The following is a 22,287-nucleotide window of genomic DNA, read 5'->3' as shown; positions in this document are numbered from 1 at the left end:
TGTTTTTGATGAATTTTTAGGCCTCGTCTGCTACTGTATTTTGTCATTATGGTGGTACGTGGGCTAATCGGAAGGTGACATGGAGTTTGGAGCTGTGTAGCAACAGAAAGTACCCTATTTCCTTGAATTGCCGCCGGGGTGCTAATTAATTTAAAACCTCTTCTAACTCCGGACCAAAAAATTTGAGTGTGATGTAAGGATACCATCATGAAAAGCACATTTAATTAAAAAAAACGTTATTATGGTCTTACCTTTACCCCTCCCGTTCTGCTCCGTGGTTGATCTCTTTATCCCACCGCTGCCACCGTGAAGTGTTATTGTATAAATAACTGGAACATGCTTTATTTCATCCCCCAGCATAAAAGTAGTGGTGTTACATCCTAAAAAGTCCGTCGTGCACCCCTTGCGTCACATCCCTTCCCAGCACATATCACGACACTCGTTGTCACTTCTTCTGCAGCCGAGTAGTCGCAAGAAGGATCACTAGCCAGGAGGCGGGAGTCATTTAATGACTCATATTTGACACACGCAGCTATGGTATATTAAAAAAAAACATAGCTGCTTACTGTTCTTTTTAGCATATTCAATAGCTTTGGACCTTAAATCCTACTGAATAGCTCTTAATCTTCGATTTCAAATTAATCAGTCTCCTCCATTTTGAAAATGACAGGGGAAGTGTCACTCGTGACGTGACGAGTTTGAGCCGGTGGTAATGATAAGCATGCGCTAATTATTCGGCGAAACGAGTAATTTCCAGGCAGGCGTATACTATATACCCGGCGGCAATTCAAGGAAATACGGTATTTGCACTATGCTGACCCCTCTCTGTCAGTTCACGTGGCCTGCCACTTGGTTGCTGTTGTTCCCAAAATATTAAATTTTATTATAATTAAGTGGACTTTGGAATATTTAGGAGCGAGGACATTTCATGACTGGAAATCACTGAAAGCGGCCCATTCTTTAGGACACCTGACTGTTATAATTTGGTATGGGTGGCCAAAATATTATTGGCAATATAGTGTATGTTTGAAATACTACACAATTGATGTTTATAAAAGTATCTACGGACGATGAGTGTGCTGACCTTGTCATTCCCCTTGTGGTAGGGTATGCCGTGAGCGTACTGCTTGTTGAAGTCGAAGCCGTGCTGCACCAGGAACTGCACCGACTGGGGCTCGATGATGTACTCCTCTGAACAGAGCAGGGTGAGGTTGTACACCTGGACCAGGTACGTGTCTGCGGACTGCTCGGCGAGTTTCTTGTAGCAGGCGATTCCCAGGGAGAGGATGGAGCGAGAGCGAGCTGCATGGCATATGGCTTTGTACCTGTCTTCTATACACCTGCAGCACACAGGTAAAGACCCTGAGCCACACACACACACACACGTCTTATGTTATTGTCTGGCAGGTATACTCACGCAGCAAGTAGCGACGTCCTGTTCCCCAGACCACTCAGCTCCTGTTATTAGCAACAATCATGTTTTAGTGACTATTAACATGCAAATAAACACATTTACACAGCATTTTACTCCTATTTTTGCAACAATCACGTATTACTGACTTTTGCATGCAAATCAACACATTTACGCACAATATTACTCCTATTTTTTGCAACTATTATGTAAAAGTGACTTTTGATGTGTAAATAAACACATTTACACAGCATATTAGTCCTATTTTTAGCAACAGTCATGTTTTAGTGACTTTAACATGCAAATAAACATGTTTAGACATCATATTACTCCTATTTTTTGCAACAATTTACATTTTGAGTGACTATTGACATGTAAATAAACACATTTACACAGCATTTTACTCCTGTTATTTGCAACAATCACGTATTACTGACTTTTGCATGCAAATCAACACATTTACGCACAATATTGCTCCTATTTTTTGCCACTATTATGTAAAAAGTGACTTTTGATGTGTAAATAAACACATTTACACAGCATATTACTCCTATTTTTAGCAACAATCATGTTTTAGTGACTTTAACATGTAAATAAACATGTTTAGACATCATATTACTCCTATTATTTGCAACAATTTACATTTTGAGTGACTTTTAACATGTAAATAAACACATTTACACAGCATTTTACTCCTATTATTTGCAACAATCATGTATTACTGACTTTTGCATGCAAATAAACACATTTGCGCACAATATTACTCCTATTTTTTGCAACCATTATGTAAAAAGTGACTTTTGATGTGTAAATAAACATGTTTACACAGCATATTACTCCTATTTTTTTCAACAATTATGCATTAAGTGACTTTTAACATGTATATAAACACACTCAGACATCATATTACTCCCATTATTTGCAACAATTACATAAGTGACTTTTGATGTGTAAATAAACACATTTACACAGCATTTTACTCCTATTATTTGCAACAATCATGTATTACTGACTTTTGCATGCAAATTAACACATTTACGCACAATATTACTCCTATTTTTTGAGACTATTATGTAAAAAGTGACTTTTGATGTGTAAATAAACACATTTACACAGCATATAAGTCCTATTTTTAGCAACAATCATGTTTTAGTGACTTTAACATGTAAATAAACACATTTACACATCATATTACTCCTATTATTTGCAACAATTACATAAGTGACTTTTGACATGCAAATAAACATGTTTGGATGTCATTTTACTCCCATTATTTGCAACAATTACATAAGTGACTATTGACATGTAAATAAACACATTTACACAGCATATTACTCCTGTTATTTGCAACAATCACGTATTACTGACTTTTGCATGCAAATCAACACATTTAGACATCATATTACTCCTATTATTTGCAACAATTACACATTAGTGACTTTTGCATGCAAATAAACATGTTTAGACATCATATTACTCCTATTATTTGCAACAATTTACATTTTGAGTGACTATTGACAAGTAAATAAACACATTTACACAGCATATTACTCCTATTATTTGCAACAATCACGTATTACTGACTTTTGCATGCAAATCAACACATTTACGCACAATATTACTCCTATTTTTTGCAACTATTACGTAAAAGTGACTTTTGATGTGTAAATAAACACATTTACACAGCATATTAGTCCTATTTTTAGCAACAGTCATGTTTTAGTGACTTTAACATGTATATAAACACATTTACACACCATATTACTCCTATTTTTTGCAACAATCATGCATTAAGTGACTTTTAACATGTAAATAAACACACTCAGACATCATATTACTCCTATTATTTGCAACAATTATACATTAGTGACTTTTGCATGCAAATAAACATGTTTAGACATCATATTACTCCTATTATTTGCAACAATTTACATTTTGAGTGACTATTGACATGTAAATAAACACATTTACACATCATATTACTCCTATTATTTGCAACAATCACGTATTACTGACTTTTGCATTCAAATCAACACATTTACGCACAATATTACTCCAATTTTTTGCAACTATTATGTAAAATTGACTTTCGATGTGTAAATAAACACATTTACACAGCATATTAGATCTATTTTTAGCAACAGTCATGTTTTAGTGACTTTAACATGTATATAAACACATTTACACACCATATTACTCCTATTTTTTTGCAACAATCATGCATTAAGTGACTTTTAACATGTAAATAAACACACTCAGACATCATATTACTCCTATTATTTGCAACAATTATACATTAGTGACTTTTGCATGCAAATAAACATGTTTAGACATCATATTACTCCTATTATTTGCAACAATTTACATTTTGAGTGACTATTGACATGTAAATAAACACATTTACACAGCATTTTACTCCTATTATTTGCAACAATCACGTATTACTGACTTTTGCATGCAAATCAACACATTTACGCACAATATTACTCCTATTTTTTCCAACTATTATGTAAAATTGACTTTCGATGTGTAAATAAACACATTTACACAGCATATTAGATCTATTTTTAGCAACAGTCATGTTTTAGTGACTTTATCATGTAAATAAACACATTTAGACATCATATTACTCCTATTATTTGCAACAATTATACATTAGTGACTTTTGCATGCAAATCAACACATTTACGCACAATATTATCCTATTTTTTGCAACTATTATGCAAAAAGTGACTTTTGACGTGTAAATAAACACATTTACACAGCATATTAGTCCTATTTTTAGCAACAATCATATTTTATTGACTTTAACATGTAAATAAACACGTTTACACAGCATATTACTCCTATTATTAGCAACAATTACGTACTAGTGACTTTTGACATGTAAATAAACATGTTTAAAGATCATATTACTTCTATTATTTGCAATAAGGATGTATTAGTGCTTTTTGATATGTAACTAAACATATTAAACAGCATTTTTCTCCTATTATTATCAACAATTACGTGTTATTGACATTAGACATGCAAATAAACATGTTTAGACTTAATAATACTCCTATTATTTGCAACAATTAACTTTTAAGTGACTTTTGACGTGTAAATAAACACATTTACACAGCATATTACTCCCAATATTTCCTACAATGATGTATTAGTGAATTTTGACATGTAAACAGACACATTTATGCAGCATATTACTCATATTTTTTGCAACAATGATGTATTAGTGACTTTTGCATGCAAATAAACATGTTTAGATGTCATATTACTCCCATTATTTGCAACGATTGCATATTAATTGACTTTTGCATGCAAATAAACATGTTTACAGAGCATATTACTCCTATTATTAACAACAATTGCGTATTAGTGACTTTTGACAAGTAAATAAACATGTTTAAAGATCATATTACTTCTATTATTTGCAATAAGGATGTATTAGTGCTTTTTGATATGTAAATAAACACATTACACAGCATTTTATTCATATTATTGTCAACAATTACGTGTTATTGACTTTTGGCATGCAAATAAACATGTTTACAGAGCATATTACTCCTATTATTTGCAACCATTACATTTTAAGTGACTTTTGACGTGTAATAAAACATGACAGAGCATATTACTCCTATTACTTGCAACAATTACGCATTAGTGACTTTTGCATGCAAATAAACATGTTTAGACATTATATTACTCCTATTATTTGCAACAATTACCTTTTAAGTGACTTTTGACGTGTAAATAAACACATTTACACAGCATAATACTCCTAATATTTGCTACAATGATGTATTAGTGAATTTTGACATGTAAACAAACACATTTATGCAGCATATTACTCATATTTTTTGCAACAATGATGTATTAGTGACTTTTGCATGTAAATAAACATGTTTACAGAGCATATTACTCCTATTATTTGCAATAATGATGTATTAGTGCTTTTTGATATGTAAATAAACACATTACACAGCATTTTACTCCTATTATTATCAACAATTACGTGTTATTGACTTTTGACATGTAAATAAACACATTTACACAGCATATTACTCCTATTATTTGCAACCATTACATTTTAAGTGACTTTTGACGTGTAAATAAACGTGTTGACACATCATATTACTCCTATTACTGGCAACAATTATGCATTAGTGACTTTTGCATGCAAATAAACATGTTTAGACATCATATTACTCCTATTATTTGCAACAATTACCTTTTAAGTGACTTTTGACGTGTAAATAAACACATTTACACAGCATATTACTCCTATTATTTGCAACCATTACATTTTAAGTGACTTTTGACGTGTAAATAAACGTGTTGACACATCATATTACTCCTATTACTGGCAACAATTATGCATTAGTGACTTTTGCATGCAAATAAACATGTTTAGACAGCATATTACTCCTATTATTTGCAACAATTATGCATTAGTGACTTTTGCATGCAAATAAACATGTTTAGACATCATATTACTCCTATTATTTGCAACAATTACCTTTTAAGTGACTTTTGACGAGTAAATAAACACATTTACACAGCATATTACTCCTATTATTTGCAACCATTACATTTTAAGTGACTTTTGACGTGTAAATAAACGTGTTGACACATCATATTACTCCTATTACTGGCAACAATTATGCATTAGTGACTTTTGCATGCAAATAAACATGTTTAGACATCATATTACTCCTATTATTTGCAACAATTACCTTTTAAGTGACTTTTGACGTGTAAATAAACACATTTACACAGCATATTACTCCTATTATTTCCTACAATGATGTATTAGTGAATTTTGACATGTAAACAGACACATTTATGCAGCATATTACTCATATTTTTTGCAACAATGATGTATTAGTGACTTTTGCATGCAAAGAAACATGTTTAGATGTCATATTTCTCCCATTATTTGCATATTAAGTGACTTTTGCATGCAAATAATCATGTTTACAGAGCATATTACTCCTATTATTAGCAACAATTACATATTAAATGACTTTTCACATGTAAATAAACATGTTTACACATCATATTACTCCTAATATTTGCAACAATGACGCATTAGTGACTTTTGCATGCAAATAAACATGTTTATACATCATATTACTCCTATTATTTGCAACAATTACGCATTAGTGAATTTTGCATGCAAATAAACATGTTTAGACATCATATTACTCCTAATATTTCCTACAATGATGTATTAAGTGAATTTTGACATGTAAACAAACACATTTATGCAGCATATTACTCATATTTTTTGCAACAATGATGTATTAGTGACTTTTGCATGTAAATAAACATGTTTACAGAGCATATTACTCCTATTATTTGCAATAATGATGTATTAGTGCTTTTTGATATGTAAATAAACACATTACACAGCATTTCACTCCTATTATTATCAACAATTACGTGTTATTGACTTTTGACATGTAAATAAACACATTTACACATCATATTACTCCTATTATTTGCAACCATTACATTTTAAGTGACTTTTGACGTGTAAATAAACGTGTTGACACATCATATTACTCCTATTACTGGCAACAATTATGCATTAGTGACTTTTGCATGCAAATAAACATGTTTAGACATCATATTACTCCTATTATTTGCAACAATTACCTTTTAAGTGACTTTTGACGTGTAAATAAACACATTTACACAGCATATTACTCCTATTATTTTCTACAATGGTGTATTAGTGAATTTTGACATGTAGACACATTTATGCAGCATATTACTCATATTTTTTGCAACAATGATGTATTAGTGACTTTTGCATGCAAAGAAACATGTTTAGATGTCATATTTCTCCCATTATTTGCATATTAAGTGACTTTTGCATGCAAATAATCATGTTTACAGAGCATATTACTCCTATTATTAGCAACAATTACATATTAAATGACTTTTCACATGTAAATAAACACGTTTACACATCATATTACTCCTAATATTTGCAACAATGACGCATTAGTGGCTTTTGACGTGTAAATAAACACATTTACGCAGTATTTTACTCCTAATATTTGCAACAATTACGCATTAGTGACATTTGCATGCAAATAAACATGTTTAGACGTCATATTACTCCTATTATTTGCAACAATTACCTTTTAAGTGACTTTTGACGTGTAAATAAACACATTTACGCAGTATTTTAAACCTAATATTTGCAACAATTACGCATTAGTGACATTTGCATGCATTAGTGACTTTAGGACATGTCAATAAAAAACAGCACATTATTAAATCCTCCATCACGCACCGTGTCGAGAGCCAGAAAAGAGGATGACGTCATAGCCAGCACCATGGCGGGCCAGAGTTCTTTGAAGTTGTCATGCTGGACATCAATGACCGGCACCACCATCGATGACGTCATGACCACAGGCGGCGGGGAAAGTCTACGACGACGCTCGAACTTGCGCGGCTCAGGCGGCGGACTCACTAAGAGGCGAGACGGCGCGATGTGTGTGTTATGTTGTCAAATGTGAGGACTTTGTGAGAAATAATCATCTTTTAGCGACGAGCGAAGGAAAACATGGGCACGCGGGCGGCGATCCACGGGGTCCTGTGAGTGGAGTGGCCGACAACACCTTGCCTGTTTTCCCGCTTTAAGAATCTCCATAAAAATCTTAAAATTCCAGTTCCATTTGAATTAAAATCACTATTTAATAATCATAGTTCCCATTAAATCAGTATGTGTTGTGTGGATTTTTCACAATTCTACACGCGCTTTCTGTTTTGTTCAGGCGCTTGACGAGGACGACTATATTACGTCTCCAAGCTAGGGTCGCCATTTTGGCTCAAACAAAGTCAGAAACATTCGCTGAAAAGAGGAATAATTTGTTTTTAACTCGCCTTCAAAAGTCTCGCAGAGGAGCAGCGTTTTGTTTTTGGAGCTACGACTTCAAGTCTGGTGAAAACATCGACGTTTAAGGGAAGATGAGAAGCAGCAGGAGTTGTGTGATAATATAGTGGACATAATCCATCCATTGTCTACCGCTTCGTGGACATAATGGGCGGCTGCTCTGCGCCTCACTGTTCCAACTCCACCAGCATAGGCAAGCAGCTCTTTAGGTTCCCCAAAGATCCTGTCAGGAAGAAGAAATGGGTTGTGAATTGCCGACGGGATTTTGAGCCAACTCCACACTCCAGACTCTGTCAGGTGAGACATTTATTTACCTGTCAGGTGAGAGACATTTATTTACCTGTCAGGTGAGAGACATTTATTTACCTGTCAGGTGAGAGACATTTATTTACCTGTCAGGTGAGACATTTATTTACCTGTCAGGTGAGAGATATTTATTTACCTGTCAGGTTAGACATTTATTTACCTGTCAGGTGAGAGACATTTATTTACCTGTCAGGTGATAGACATTTATTTACCTGTCAGGTGAGACATTTGTTTACCTGTCAGGTGAGAGATATTTATTTACCTGTCAGATTAGACATTTATTTTCCTGTCAGGCGAGAGATATTTATTTACCTGTCAGGTGAGAGACATTTATTTACCTGTCAGGTGAGACATTTGTTTACCTGTCAGGTGAGAGACATTTATTTACCTGTCAGGTGAGAGACACTTACCCTCCATGTCAGGTGAGAGACATTTATTTACCTGTCAGGTGAGACATTTATTTACCTGTCAGGTGAGAGACACTTACTTACCTGCCAGGTGAGACATTTATTTACCTGTCAGGTGAGACATTTGTTTACCTGTCAGGTGAGAGATATTTATTTACCTGTCAGGTTAGACATTTATTTACCTGTCAGGTGAGAGATATTTATTTACCTGTCAGGTGAGACATTTATTTACCTGTCAGGTGAGAGACATTTATTTACCTGTCAGGTGAGAGACATTTACTTACCTGTCAGGAGAGAGACATTTATTTACCTGTCAGGTGAGACATTTATTTACCTGTCAGGTGAGAGACACTTACTTACCTGCCAGGTGAGACATTTATTTACCTGTCAGGTGAGACATTTGTTTACCTGTCAGGTGAGAGATATTTATTTACCTGTCAGGTTAGACATTTATTTACCTGTCAGGTGAGAGATATTTATTTACCTGTCAGGTGAGACATTTATTTACCTGTCAGGTGAGAGACATTTATTTACCTGTCAGGTGAGAGACATTTACTTACCTGTCAGGAGAGAGACATTTATTTACCTGTCAGGTGAGATATGTATTTACCTGTCAGGTGAGAGGCATGTATTTACCTGTCAGGTGAGAGACATTTATTTACATGTCAATTTAGTTGATCTGCCTACATGTCAGGTGAGAGATATTTATTTACCTGTCAGGTGAGACATTTATTTACCTGTCAGGTGAGACATTTATTTACCTGTCAGGTGAGAGACATTTATTTACCTGTCAAGTGAGAGACATTTATTTACATGTCAATTTAGTTGATCTCCCTACATGTCAGATGAGAGATATTTATTTACCTGTCAGGTGAGAGGCATGTATTTACCTGTCAGGTGAGAGACATTTATTTACCTGTCAGGTGAGAGACATTTACTTACCTTTCAATTTAGTGGATCTGCCTACATGTCAGGTGAGAGACATTTATTCACCTGTCAGGTGAAAGACATGTATTTGCCTGTCAGGTGAGAGACATTTATTTACCTGTCAGGTGACAGACACTAACCCTCCATGTCAGGTGAGAGACATTTATTTACCTGTCAGGTTAGACATTTATTTACCTGTCAGGTGAGAGACATTTACTTACCTGTCAATTTAGTGGATCTGCCTACATGTCAGGTGAGAGACATGTATTTACCTGTCAGGTGAGAGACACTTATTTACCTTTTAGGTGAGAGACATTTATTTACCTGTCAGGTGAGAGACATTTATTTACCTGTCAGGTGACAGACACTTACCCTCCATGTCAGGTGAGAGACATTTATTTACCTGTCAGGTGAGACATGTATTTACCTGTCAGGTGAGAGACATGTATTTACCTGTCAAGTGACAGACACTTACCCTCCATGTCAGGTGAGAGACATTTATTTACCTGTCAGGTGAAAGACATGTATTTACCTGTCAGGTGAGAGACATTTATTTACCTGTCAGGTGAGAGACACTTACTTACCTGTCAGGTGAGAGACATTTACTTACCTGTCAGGTGAGAGACATTTATTTACATGTCAGGTGAGACATTTGTTTACCTGTCAGGTGAGAGATATTTATTTACCTGTCAGGTTAGACATTTATTTACCTGTCAGGTGAGAGACATTTATTTACCTGTCAGGTGAGAGACACTTACTTACCTGTCAGGTGAGAGACATTTACTTACCTGTCAGGTGAGAGACATTTACTTACCTGTCAGGTGAGAGACATTTATTTACATGTCAATTTAGTTGATCTGCCTACATGTCAGGTGAGAGATATTTATTTACCTGTCAGGTGAGAGGCATGTATTTACCTGTCAGGTGAGAGACATTTATTTACCTGTCAGGTGAGAGACATTTACTTACCTTTCAATTTAGTGGATCTGCCTACATGTCAGGTGAGAGACATTTATTTACCTGTCAGGTGAGAGACATTTACTTACCTGTCAATTTAGTGGATCTGCCTACATGTCAGGTGAGAGACATGTATTTACCTGTCAGGTGAGAGACACTTATTTACCTTTTAGGTGAGAGACATTTATTTACCTGTCAGGTGAGAGACATGTATTTGCCTGTCAAGTGAGAGACATTTATTTACATGTCAATTTAGTTGATCTCCCTACATGTCAGATGAGAGATATTTATTTACCTGTCAGGTGAGAGGCATGTATTTACCTGTCAGGTGAGAGACATTTATTTACCTGTCAGGTGAGAGACATTTACTTACCTTTCAATTTAGTGGATCTGCCTACATGTCAGGTGAGAGACATTTATTCACCTGTCAGGTGAAAGACATGTATTTGCCTGTCAGGTGAGAGACATTTATTTACCTGTCAGGTGACAGACACTAACCCTCCATGTCAGGTGAGAGACATTTATTTACCTGTCAGGTTAGACATTTATTTACCTGTCAGGTGAGAGACATTTACTTACCTGTCAATTTAGTGGATCTGCCTACATGTCAGGTGAGAGACATGTATTTACCTGTCAGGTGAGAGACACTTATTTACCTTTTAGGTGAGAGACATTTATTTACCTGTCAGGTGAGAGACATTTATTTACCTGTCAGGTGACAGACACTTACCCTCCATGTCAGGTGAGAGACATTTATTTACCTGTCAGGTGAGACATGTATTTACCTGTCAGGTGAGAGACATGTATTTACCTGTCAAGTGACAGACACTTACCCTCCATGTCAGGTGAGAGACATTTATTTACCTGTCAGGTGAAAGACATGTATTTACCTGTCAGGTGAGAGACATTTATTTACCTGTCAGGTGAGAGACACTTACTTACCTGTCAGGTGAGAGACATTTACTTACCTGTCAGGTGAGAGACATTTATTTACATGTCAGGTGAGACATTTGTTTACCTGTCAGGTGAGAGATATTTATTTACCTGTCAGGTTAGACATTTATTTACCTGTCAGGTGAGAGACATTTATTTACCTGTCAGGTGAGAGACACTTACTTACCTGTCAGGTGAGAGACATTTACTTACCTGTCAGGTGAGAGACATTTACTTACCTGTCAGGTGAGAGACATTTATTTACATGTCAATTTAGTTGATCTGCCTACATGTCAGGTGAGAGATATTTATTTACCTGTCAGGTGAGAGGCATGTATTTACCTGTCAGGTGAGAGACATTTATTTACCTGTCAGGTGAGAGACATTTACTTACCTTTCAATTTAGTGGATCTGCCTACATGTCAGGTGAGAGACATTTATTTACCTGTCAGGTGAGAGACATTTACTTACCTGTCAATTTAGTGGATCTGCCTACATGTCAGGTGAGAGACATGTATTTACCTGTCAGGTGAGAGACACTTATTTACCTTTTAGGTGAGAGACATTTATTTACCTGTCAGGTGAGAGACATGTATTTGCCTGTCAGGTGAGAGACATTTATTTACCTGTCAGGTGACAGACACTTACCCTCCATGTCAGGTGAGAGACATTTATTTACCTGTCAGGTGAGACATTTATTTACCTGTCAGGTGAGAGACATGTATTTACCTGTCAGGTGACAGACACTTACCCTCCATGTCAGGTGAGAGACATTTATTTACCTGTCAGGTGAAAGACATGTATTTGCCTGTCAGGTGAGAGACATTTATTTACCTGTCAGGTGAGAGACACTTACTTACCTGTCAGGTGAGAGACATTTACTTACCTGTCAGGTGAGAGACATTTATTTACATGTCAGGTGAGACATTTGTTTACCTGTCAGGTGAGAGATATTTATTTACCTGTCAGGTTAGACATTTATTTACCAGTCAGATGAGAGACATTTATTTACCTGTCAGGTGAGAGACACTTACTTACCTGTCAGGTGAGAGACATTTACTTACCTGTCAGGTGAGAGACATTTATTTACATGTCAGGTGAGACATTTGTTTACCTGTCAGGTGAGAGATATTTATTTACCTGTCAGGTTAGACATTTATTTACCAGTCAGATGAGAGACATTTATTTACCTGTCAGGTGAGAGACACTTACTTACCTGTCAGGTGAGAGACATTTATTTACATGTCAATTTAGTTGATCTGCCTACATGTCAGGTGAGAGATATTTTTTTACCTGTCAGGTGAGAGGCATGTATTTACCTGTCAGGTGAGAGACATTTATTTACCTGTCAGGTGAGAGAGATTTACTTACCTTTCAATTTAGTGGATCTGCCTACATGTCAGGTGAGAGACATGTATTTACCTGTCAGGTGAGAGACACTTATTTACCTTTTAGGTGAGAGACATTTATTTGCCTGTCAGGTGAGAGACATTTATTTACCTGTCAGGTGAGACATTTATTTACCTGTCAGGTGAGAGACATGTATTTACCTGTCAGGTGACAGACACTTACCCTCCATGTCAGGTGAGAGACATTTATTTACCTGTCAGGTGAAAGACATGTATTTGCCTGTCAGGTGAGAGACATTTATTTACCTGTCAGGTGACAGACACTTACCCTCCATGTCAGGTGAGAGACATTTATTTACCTGTCAGGTTAGACATGTATTTACCTGTCAGGTGAGAGACATTTATTTACCTGTCAGGTGAGATTTTTATTTACCTGTCAGGTGAGAGACATGTATTTACCTGTCAGGTGACAGACACTTACCCTCCATGTCAGGTGAGAGACATTTATTTACCTGTCAGGTGAAAGACATGTATTTACCTGTCAGGTTAGAGACATTTATTTACCTGTCAGGTGAGAGACACTTACTTACCTGTCAAGTGAGAGACATTTATTTACCTGTCAGGTGAGAGACACTTACTTACCTGTCAAGTGAGAGACATTTACTTACCTGTCAGGAGAGAGACACTTACTTGCCTGTCAGGTGAGAGACATTTACTTGCCTGTCAGGTGAGAGACATTTACTTACCTGTCAGGTGAGAGACATTTATTTACCTGTCAGGTGAGATACATTTATTTACCTGTCAGGTGAGACATTTATTTACCTGTCAGGTGAGAGACATTTATTTACCTGTCAGGTGAGAGACATTTATTTACCTGTCAGGTGAAAGACATGTATTTACCTGTCAGGTTAGAGACATTTATTTACCTGTCAGGTGAGAGACACTTACTTACCTGTCAAGTGAGAGACATTTATTTACCTGTCAGGTGAGAGACACTTACTTACCTGTCAAGTGAGAGACATTTACTTACCTGTCAGGAGAGAGACACTTACTTGCCTGTCAGGTGAGAGACATTTACTTGCCTGTCAGGTGAGAGACATTTACTTACCTGTCAGGTGAGAGACATTTATTTACCTGTCAGGTGAGAGACATTTATTTACCTGTCAGGTGAGACATTTATTTACCTGTCAGGTGAGAGACATTTATTTACCTGTCAGGTGAGAGACACTTATTTACCTGTCAGGTGAGAGACATTTATTTACCTGTCAGGTGAGAGACATTTTTTTTTTTTCCTGTCAGGTGAGAGACATTTATTTACCTATCAGGTGAGAGATATTTACCTGTCAATTTAGTGTTTTTACCTACATGTCAGGTGAGAGACATTTACTTACCTGTCAATTTGATGTTTCTGCCTACATGTCAGGTGAGAGATATTTATTTACCTGTCAGGTGAGAGACATTTTTTCACCTGTCAGGTGAGAGACATTTATTTACCTGTCAGGTGAGAGACATGTATTCACCTGTCAGGTGAGAGACATGTATTCACCTGTCAGGTGAGAGATATTTACTTACCTGTCAGGTGAGAGACATGTATTCACCTGTCAGGTGAGAGACATGTATTCACCTGTCAGGTGAGTATGTGTGCCTCTAGTGTTGGACTCATGTGTGACTTAGTATTTCCGGTCTGTGTTTGAATGTACCCCAAGGACCATTTTGAACAGAGTCAGTTTGAGGAGATCGCAAAGTCTGCAGCGGGAGGAAAGAAACTGAAGCCCAATGCCATCCCGACTCTCTTCAATGCTGGGGAGCCTCCATACCCTGCTGTCACCACACCGTTCCTCGTCCTACCCCTACAACCTGAGATAGGTAAGTTCTACTCATTTACAGTCCTGGTCAAAAATGTACGTACACCTGTAAATATTTTGTTGTGATGTAGTGATTGGAGCACATACTTGTTGCTCACAAAAAACATTCATGAAGTTTGCTTCTTTTATGAATGTATTATGGCCCTCTGTCTCTGCATGATTCCTTGCTTTTTGTCTTGTTTAATAGATGTCATAACTGTTTGAGCCTGACAAATGTGAGCTGGGTCAAAAGTATACATACAGCAATGTTAATATTTGCTTACATGTCCCTTGGCAAGTTTACCTGCAATAAGGCGCTTTTGGTAGCCATCCACAAACTTCTTCTTCAATTTTTGACCCCAAAATTGGTGCAGTTCAGCTAAATATGTTGCTTTTCTGACATGGACTTGTTTCTTCAGCATTGTCCACATCTTTAAAGTCAGGACTTTGGGAAGGCCATTCTAAAACCTTCATTCTAGCCTGATTTAGCCATTATTTTACCACTTTTGAGGTCATTTTCCTGTTGGAACACCCAACTGTGCCCAAGACCCAACCCCCGGGCTGATGATTTTAGCCCGTTCTGAACAATTTGGAGCTAATCCTCCTTTTTCATTGTCTCATTTAAAGCAGCAGTTCCATTGGCAGCAAAACAGGCCTAGAGCAAAATACTACCACCACCACTATGTTTGACAGTAGGTCTGGTGTTCCTTTTCTCCTCCAAACATATTGTTGGGTATTGTGGCCAAACAGCTCCGTTTTTGTTTCATCTGACATCACATGACCAAAGATAAAACTTTCCAGAGGAAAGTTCTGTGGTCAGACGTGACTTGAACGTGTGGACAATGCTGAAGAAACAAGTCCATGTCTGGAAAAGCAACACATTTAGCTGAACTGCACCAATTTTGTCAAGAGGAGTAATGCACTTTTTTTGAAATGTTGTCTTATTATTAACAATCTTCATGTAAGACAAAAACACATGTACTGTATATCTTTGCTTTATGCATTCTAACTCGTAAAGAAAGGCTAGCAAAAGTCAGCGAACAACAGAGCTAATATTAAAAAAAAAACTCAAAAAATCTCCATCCGTGTTTTATATACACGCTATAAGTACCTATGTGATGTAGTAATAGGCACATTCGTGTTGTCGTGGCTTGCGCAGCCCTTTGAGACACTCGTGATTTAGGGCTGTATAAGTAAACATTGATTGATTGACTGACTGACATGTACATGTTGCTATAAATCTCACAGACACATCATAGCGTTCGCTATTTCCTTCTACAACAACTCTACTACTACTACTACTTGTCTTCATGAGAGACAAGACTACTTTGGGACAATTTAATAATCCAGATCTTTTTTTTTTTGAGCCTGAACATAAGGAGGAACACTGTATTTTCCAGACGATAGAGCGCACCAGAATATAAGCCGGACCTACTAAATTTTAGAATAATTGTTTCCTTTATATTAGCCACAGATATATACGTTGCGAGATTAGTTTTTTTACACAAAGATTCTGTAAATATTTATTTACCTTATATATACCTTAAAATATTTATTTATATACTTTTAGTGCTTGTAAAACGGCTGATCAAACAAAACAGAAGTCGTCACCATGGACCCGCTAGCTGCTAAACAGACTTAATAACTCCACAGTGACGTTTTAGAAAAGTCACTAAGGTTAGCATATTAGCTAATGCTAACGACGCTAGCTTTGTCACGCTACAATAGTATGCACAAATGTGCATGAAAACACAGGGGAAACGATTCACGTGAAATCTAACTTAGGTTGCGCGTTACAATCAAACAGCTATTTGGCACTTGGCGATCACTCCAGCAGCACTGAGAGCAGACTTAGCCAAACCACTTCTTGGCAATGTTGAAATATTGCAATTGGCTCCAAAAAAAACGCTCCAGCTTAAGTAAAGTTAGGCTCCACTTTCCCCAAAATGCGCTAGCTTGATGCTAATATACGTTAGCTTTGCCGTTGACATGCTACTAGTTAGCATTAGCGGTGCCATGTTCCAGTGACCTGGGTTGCGCGTTACATTATCCGGTTGCATGTTACAATCAAATAACAGCACTTAGGCACTCGGCGATCACTCCAGCAGCACTGAGAGCAGCACCTGGCAATCACTCCAGCAGCACTGAGAGCGGACTTAGCCAAACCACTTCTTGGCAATGTTGAAATATTGCAATTGGCTCCAAAAAAACGCTCGAGCGTAAGTAAAGTTAGGCTCCACTTTCCCCAAAATGCGCTAGCTTGATGCTAATATACGTTAGCTTTGCCGTTGACATGCTACTAATTAGCATTTGCGGTGCCATGTTCCAGTGACCTGGGTTGCGCGTTACGTTATCCGGTTGCACTTTACAATCAAACAACAGCACTTCGGCACTTGGCGATCACTCCAGCAGCACTGAGAGCAGCACTTGGCGATCACTCCAGCAGCACTGAGTGCGGACCTAGCCAAACCACTTCTTGGCAATGTTGAAATATTGCAATTGGCTCCAAAAAAAACGCTCCAGCTTAAGTAAAGTAAGGCTCCACTTTCCCCAAAATGCGCTAGCTTGATGCTAATATATGTTAGCTTTGCTATTGACATGCTACTAATTAGCATTAGCGGTGCGATGTTCCAGTGACCTGGGTTGCGCGTTACGTTGTCTGGTTGCACTTTACAATCAAACAACAGCACTTAGGCACTTGGCGATCACTCCCGCAGCACTGAGAGCAGCACCTGGCGATCACTCCAGCAGCACTGAGAGCGGACTTAGCCAAACCACTTCTTGGCGATGTTGAAATATTGCAATTGGCTCCAAAAAAACGCTCCAGCGTAAGTAAAGTTAGGCTCCACTTTCCCCAAAACGCGCTAGCTTGATGCTAATATACGTTAGCTTTGCTATTGACATGCTACTAATTAGCATTAGCGGCGCCATATTCCACAGACCTGGGTTGCCCGTTCCGTTATTCTGTTGCACGTTACAATCAAACAACAGCACTTTGGCACTTGGCGATCACTCCAGCAGCACTGAGAGCAGCACCTGGCGATCACTCCAGCAGCACTGAGAGCGGACTTAGCCAAACCACTTCTTCGCGATGTTGAAATATTGCAATTGGCTCCAAAAAAAACGCTCCAGCTTAAGTAAAGAAAGGCCCCACTTCCCCCAACATGCGCTAGCTTGATGCTAATATACGTTAGCTTTGCTATTGACATGCTACTAGTTAGCATTAGCGGTGCGATGTTCCAGTGACCTGGGTTGCGCGTTACGTTATCCGGTTGCACTTTACAATCAAACAACAGCACTTAGGCACTTGGCGATCACTCCAGCAGCACTGAGAGCAGCACTTGGCGATCACTCCAGCAGCACTGAGAGCGGACTTAGCCAAACCACTTCTTGGCGATGTTGAAATATTGCAATTGGCTCCAAAAAAACGCTCCAGCGTAAGTAAAGTTAGGCTCCACTTTCCCCAAAACGCGCTAGCTTGATGCTAATATACGTTAGCTTTGCTATTGACATGCTACTAATTAGCATTAGCGGCGCCATATTCCACAGACCTGGGTTGCCCGTTCCGTTATTCTGTTGCACGTTACAATCAAACAACAGCACTTTGGCACTTGGCGATCACTCCAGCAGCACTGAGAGCAGCACCTGGCGATCACTCCAGCAGCACTGAGAGCGGACTTAGCCAAACCACTTCTTCGCGATGTTGAAATATTGCAATTGGCTCAAAAAAAAACGCTCCAGCTTAAGTGAAGAAAGGCCCCACTTTCCCCAACATGCGCTAGCTTGATGCTAATAAACGTTAGCTTTGCCATTGACATGCTACTAATTAGCATTAGCGGTGCCATGTTCCAGTGACCTGGGTTGCGCGTTCCATTATCCGGTTGCACGTTACAATCAAACAACAGCACTTAGGCACTTGGCGATCACTCCAGCAGCACTGAGAGCAGCACTTGGCGATCACTCCAGCAGCACTGAGAGCGGACTCGGCCAAACTACTCCTCGGCAATATTTAATGCCAGCAAAGCAATTGGCTCCAGAAAAAATTACTCTCCGACGTAAGTAAAAGTTAGGCTCCGCTTTTCCAAAACGTGCGCTAGCTTGATGCTAATATAGGTTGGCTTTGCTATTGACATGCTACGAATTAGCATTAGCGGTTATAAATGGTGATTTCTACGGCTCGAAAACTTGTAATGAAAACTACAAGTGAGTTGCACGATACGATCAAACTGCTGGTGCATAATGAGTACAATACTTAGAGTATTAACACTTTTAGGGCGCAACAAAAGACTTGCAACCGTCAGTGAGACTGGACATGAGTTATTATCATTATTTGTAAATGTTGCAATAAAAATATATTTATTTACCTACACAAAAATGGAGATGTCTGCTGGAACTTAAAAAGCTTGTATTGTTCTTCTCAACAAACTGGAATGGGACTCGCTTTATTGAATGTTGTGTTTGTTTGAAGTGGAGAAAGAAGCCAAGGTGGGCGACCACGGCTACGCCCGCCGCACACCTGTGGTGGTCCTGGAGGAAGTGGAGGGGGAGAGAAGTGGTGTGGAGCAGGTGTGGTGCTCACAGTGTCACCTGCTGAAGAAGCAGCTGGACAAGGAGGTGCACAACACTGCAAGACTGCAGAAGGAGGTGAGCACAGGTGTCGGGGGGGACTTTTGCAGCCTCAGCTCGTTTTTGGCCGGCCCTCTCGGCACATATTAATGATGCTGTTGTTGTTGTTGTTTTTAAATATTCTGAAGATACTGCAGTGGAACCATGATTTAAGTATTTAAACATTTTAACATGGTTCATAAATCGAAATGTTCGTATTGTGAAGCAGTTTCCCTTTCAAGATACTGTCTATAGCCGGTCCTAAAGAGGTAGGCGTTTTTCTCAGGTCCCCAGAAGGTCCGAAATGTGTGTGTGTGTGTGTGTGTGTGTGTGTGTGTGTGTATACACATATTTTATGTGTTTATATATGTATACATGTCAATATGTGTGTATATGTATGTATATATATATGTGCGTGTGTGTGTATATATATATATATATATATATATATATGTGTGTATATATATACATATATATATACACACATATATATATATATATATATATATATATATATATATATATATATATGTCAATATGTCTATAAGTATATATATATGTCTATATATATGTGTGTATGTATATATGTGTATGTTGTATACGTGTACGTTTATGTATATATATTTATATGTATGTATATGTGTGTGTATATGTGTGTGTGTATATATATGTATATATGTATAAATATATATGTCTATATATATATGTGTGTGTATGTGTGTGTAGGGACGGCGTGGCGCAGTGGGATAGTGGCCGTGCGCAAACCGAGGGTCACTGGTTCAAATCTCACCTAGAACCAACCTCGTCACGTCCGTTGTGTCCTGAGCAAGACACTTCACCCTTGCTCCTGATGGGTGCTGGTTGGCGCCTTGCATGGCAGCTCCCTCCATCAGTGTGTGAATGTGTGTGTGAATGTGTAAATGTGGAAGTAGTGTCAAAGCGCTTTGAGTACCTTGAAGGTAGAAAAGCGCTATACAAGTACAACCCATTTATTTATTTATTTATGTATATATGTGTATGTTGAATATGTGTACGATTATGTATATATATTTATATGTATGTATATGTGTGTATATATGTGTGTGTGTGTGTATATATATATATAATTCTATATATATGTGTGTGTATGTATATATGTGTATGTTGATTATGTTTACGTTTATGTATATATATTTATATGTATGTGTATGTACTGTAAATGTATATATATTTACATACATGTATATGTACTGCAAGTGTGTGTGTATGTGAGTGTGTTATTGTGTATATATATGTATGTGTGTATATATATACATATGTATGTGTGTATATATATACATATATATGTATGTATATTTATATATCTATGTATGTGTATATACAGTATGTATGTATATATATATATAAATGTGTATTCATCTATGTATTCATCTGTAGTTTTTAATTTTCATCGATGTGAGGCGCACTAAGGTGACATTGCTGGTATACGACTGGCGGTGCATGTTAGTCAACACACACACACACACACACACACACACACATACAGCACATTCTCTGTATTCTATGGGCTAGAACAAAAACATCACACATCTCTTTATTACTTTTTAATTGAATTCATGTATTTGATCATTTCACTGTAGGTGTCATGTAAAGCACTTCATATACTACGGACTTTGCCACCAAAGGGTTCAAATCTGAAATTACGAATAGTTGTCAAAGAGATGCTAACCTTCTTCCTGACTACTGCCCACATGCCCTTTAGCAAGGCAACGTAGCTCTTTGTTTCTTTACAAGTCCAAATCAAAAGGTCCCAACAATTGTAGCTAAGAACATTCTTCTGCATGTGTCAGGCAGAGGAGATGAGAAAGCGCCTCTACCGACTGGACCAGATTGAGAAGGGACTCCAGAACTTTCTTTACGAGGACCAGATCCGTGCCTTGTCCCTCAGCAAGCGCTCTCGCCGCGCCGTCTGGTCCCCGGAAACCATCCTGAGGGCCAGAAAGATCCGCAGCGCGGTCGGCACCAAGGGCTACGAGTACCTCCGAGAGCTGGGATACCCGCTGCCCTCGTACCGGACTCTGTGCAACCGCCTGGAGACCAAGATCATGGTGACCACGGACATGAGCTGCGAGGAGCTGGCGGAGCTGGGCCTGGGACTGATGGCCACCTGCGACAGCCCGACGGGAGGCGTGGGGGACAACGACGAGGAAGACCTGATCGCCGTCTTGTCCTGATCCGGGGTATTTGCTCGGTCCGTGGACTCTGCTCAGGCCAAGGTAGGCTCAGATCGCATCAAGTGCTGGCCTCAGAGCAGATACAGTATTCGGGCTGGCTGTTAGAAGTCTGGGATTTGCTCCCGGACCATGTCATCCCTGGCAAAGTGGATTTACATAACACAAAAAGAATCGGTCCCCACAAGGCCAAAACCGTTTTTTGGTGTGTAAACCAGGCTTACTGTGCCACACCTTTTTAAAACGGCAGATGAAGAGACTATTACTTCTCAATATGGTTGTCAGACGCTTCTATGTAATGTTAAGCAAGCTCCAATGTTTGTGAATGTGTGAATTTGCTGTCTGCGTTCACTCTGACAACCCTGCGCTAGCATGTAGCATGTCACATGTTACGAGGAAAAACTCCAAATAAAGTAATATAAGAATACCAA

The 22,287-nt window shown here is 38.1% G+C and overlaps 2 protein-coding genes across 2 annotated transcripts in view; one reads left to right on the top strand and one right to left on the bottom strand.

The window, feature by feature from the left end:
- Nucleotides 1-8,061, bottom strand: part of LOC133544884 (target of EGR1 protein 1-like) — an 18,991-nt gene extending 10,930 nt beyond the window's left edge. The window contains exons 1-3 of the mRNA XM_061890112.1: nucleotides 7,716-8,061; nucleotides 1,418-1,458; nucleotides 1,085-1,340 (exon numbers count right to left, since the gene is read on the bottom strand). Of these exons, the coding sequence (XP_061746096.1) occupies nucleotides 1,085-1,340; nucleotides 1,418-1,458; nucleotides 7,716-7,829 (411 nt within the window). The 5' untranslated portion in view covers nucleotides 7,830-8,061. The remainder of the gene's footprint in view (nucleotides 1-1,084; nucleotides 1,341-1,417; nucleotides 1,459-7,715) is intronic.
- On the top strand, nucleotides 7,801-22,287 carry si:ch73-382f3.1 (uncharacterized protein LOC100151273 homolog). Its single transcript, XM_061890113.1, has 4 exons — nucleotides 7,801-8,615; nucleotides 14,904-15,063; nucleotides 19,510-19,685; nucleotides 21,476-22,287. The coding sequence occupies exons 1-4, from the start codon at nucleotides 8,466-8,468 to the stop codon at nucleotides 21,857-21,859; spliced, it is 870 nt and encodes a 289-aa protein (XP_061746097.1). The 5' UTR covers nucleotides 7,801-8,465; the 3' UTR covers nucleotides 21,860-22,287.

This window comes from Nerophis ophidion, linkage group LG28, assembly GCF_033978795.1.
Source record: "Nerophis ophidion isolate RoL-2023_Sa linkage group LG28, RoL_Noph_v1.0, whole genome shotgun sequence".
Taxonomy (NCBI): Eukaryota; Metazoa; Chordata; class Actinopteri; order Syngnathiformes; family Syngnathidae; genus Nerophis; species Nerophis ophidion.
Note: the sequence above shows the minus strand (reverse complement) of the source record. Positions and strands in the feature narration are given on the sequence as shown.

Excerpts from the sequence above, each read along its gene's own strand:
- si:ch73-382f3.1 (XM_061890113.1), top strand. The coding sequence starts at position 8,466 with ATGGGCGGCTGCTCTGCGCCTCACTGTTCCAACTCCACCAGCATAGGC. Across the intron at positions 8,616-14,903 it reads CACACTCCAGACTCTGTCAG|GACCATTTTGAACAGAGTCA; the intron begins GTGAGACATTTA and ends ATGTACCCCAAG. Across the intron at positions 19,686-21,475 it reads CTGCAAGACTGCAGAAGGAG|GCAGAGGAGATGAGAAAGCG; the intron begins GTGAGCACAGGT and ends TGCATGTGTCAG.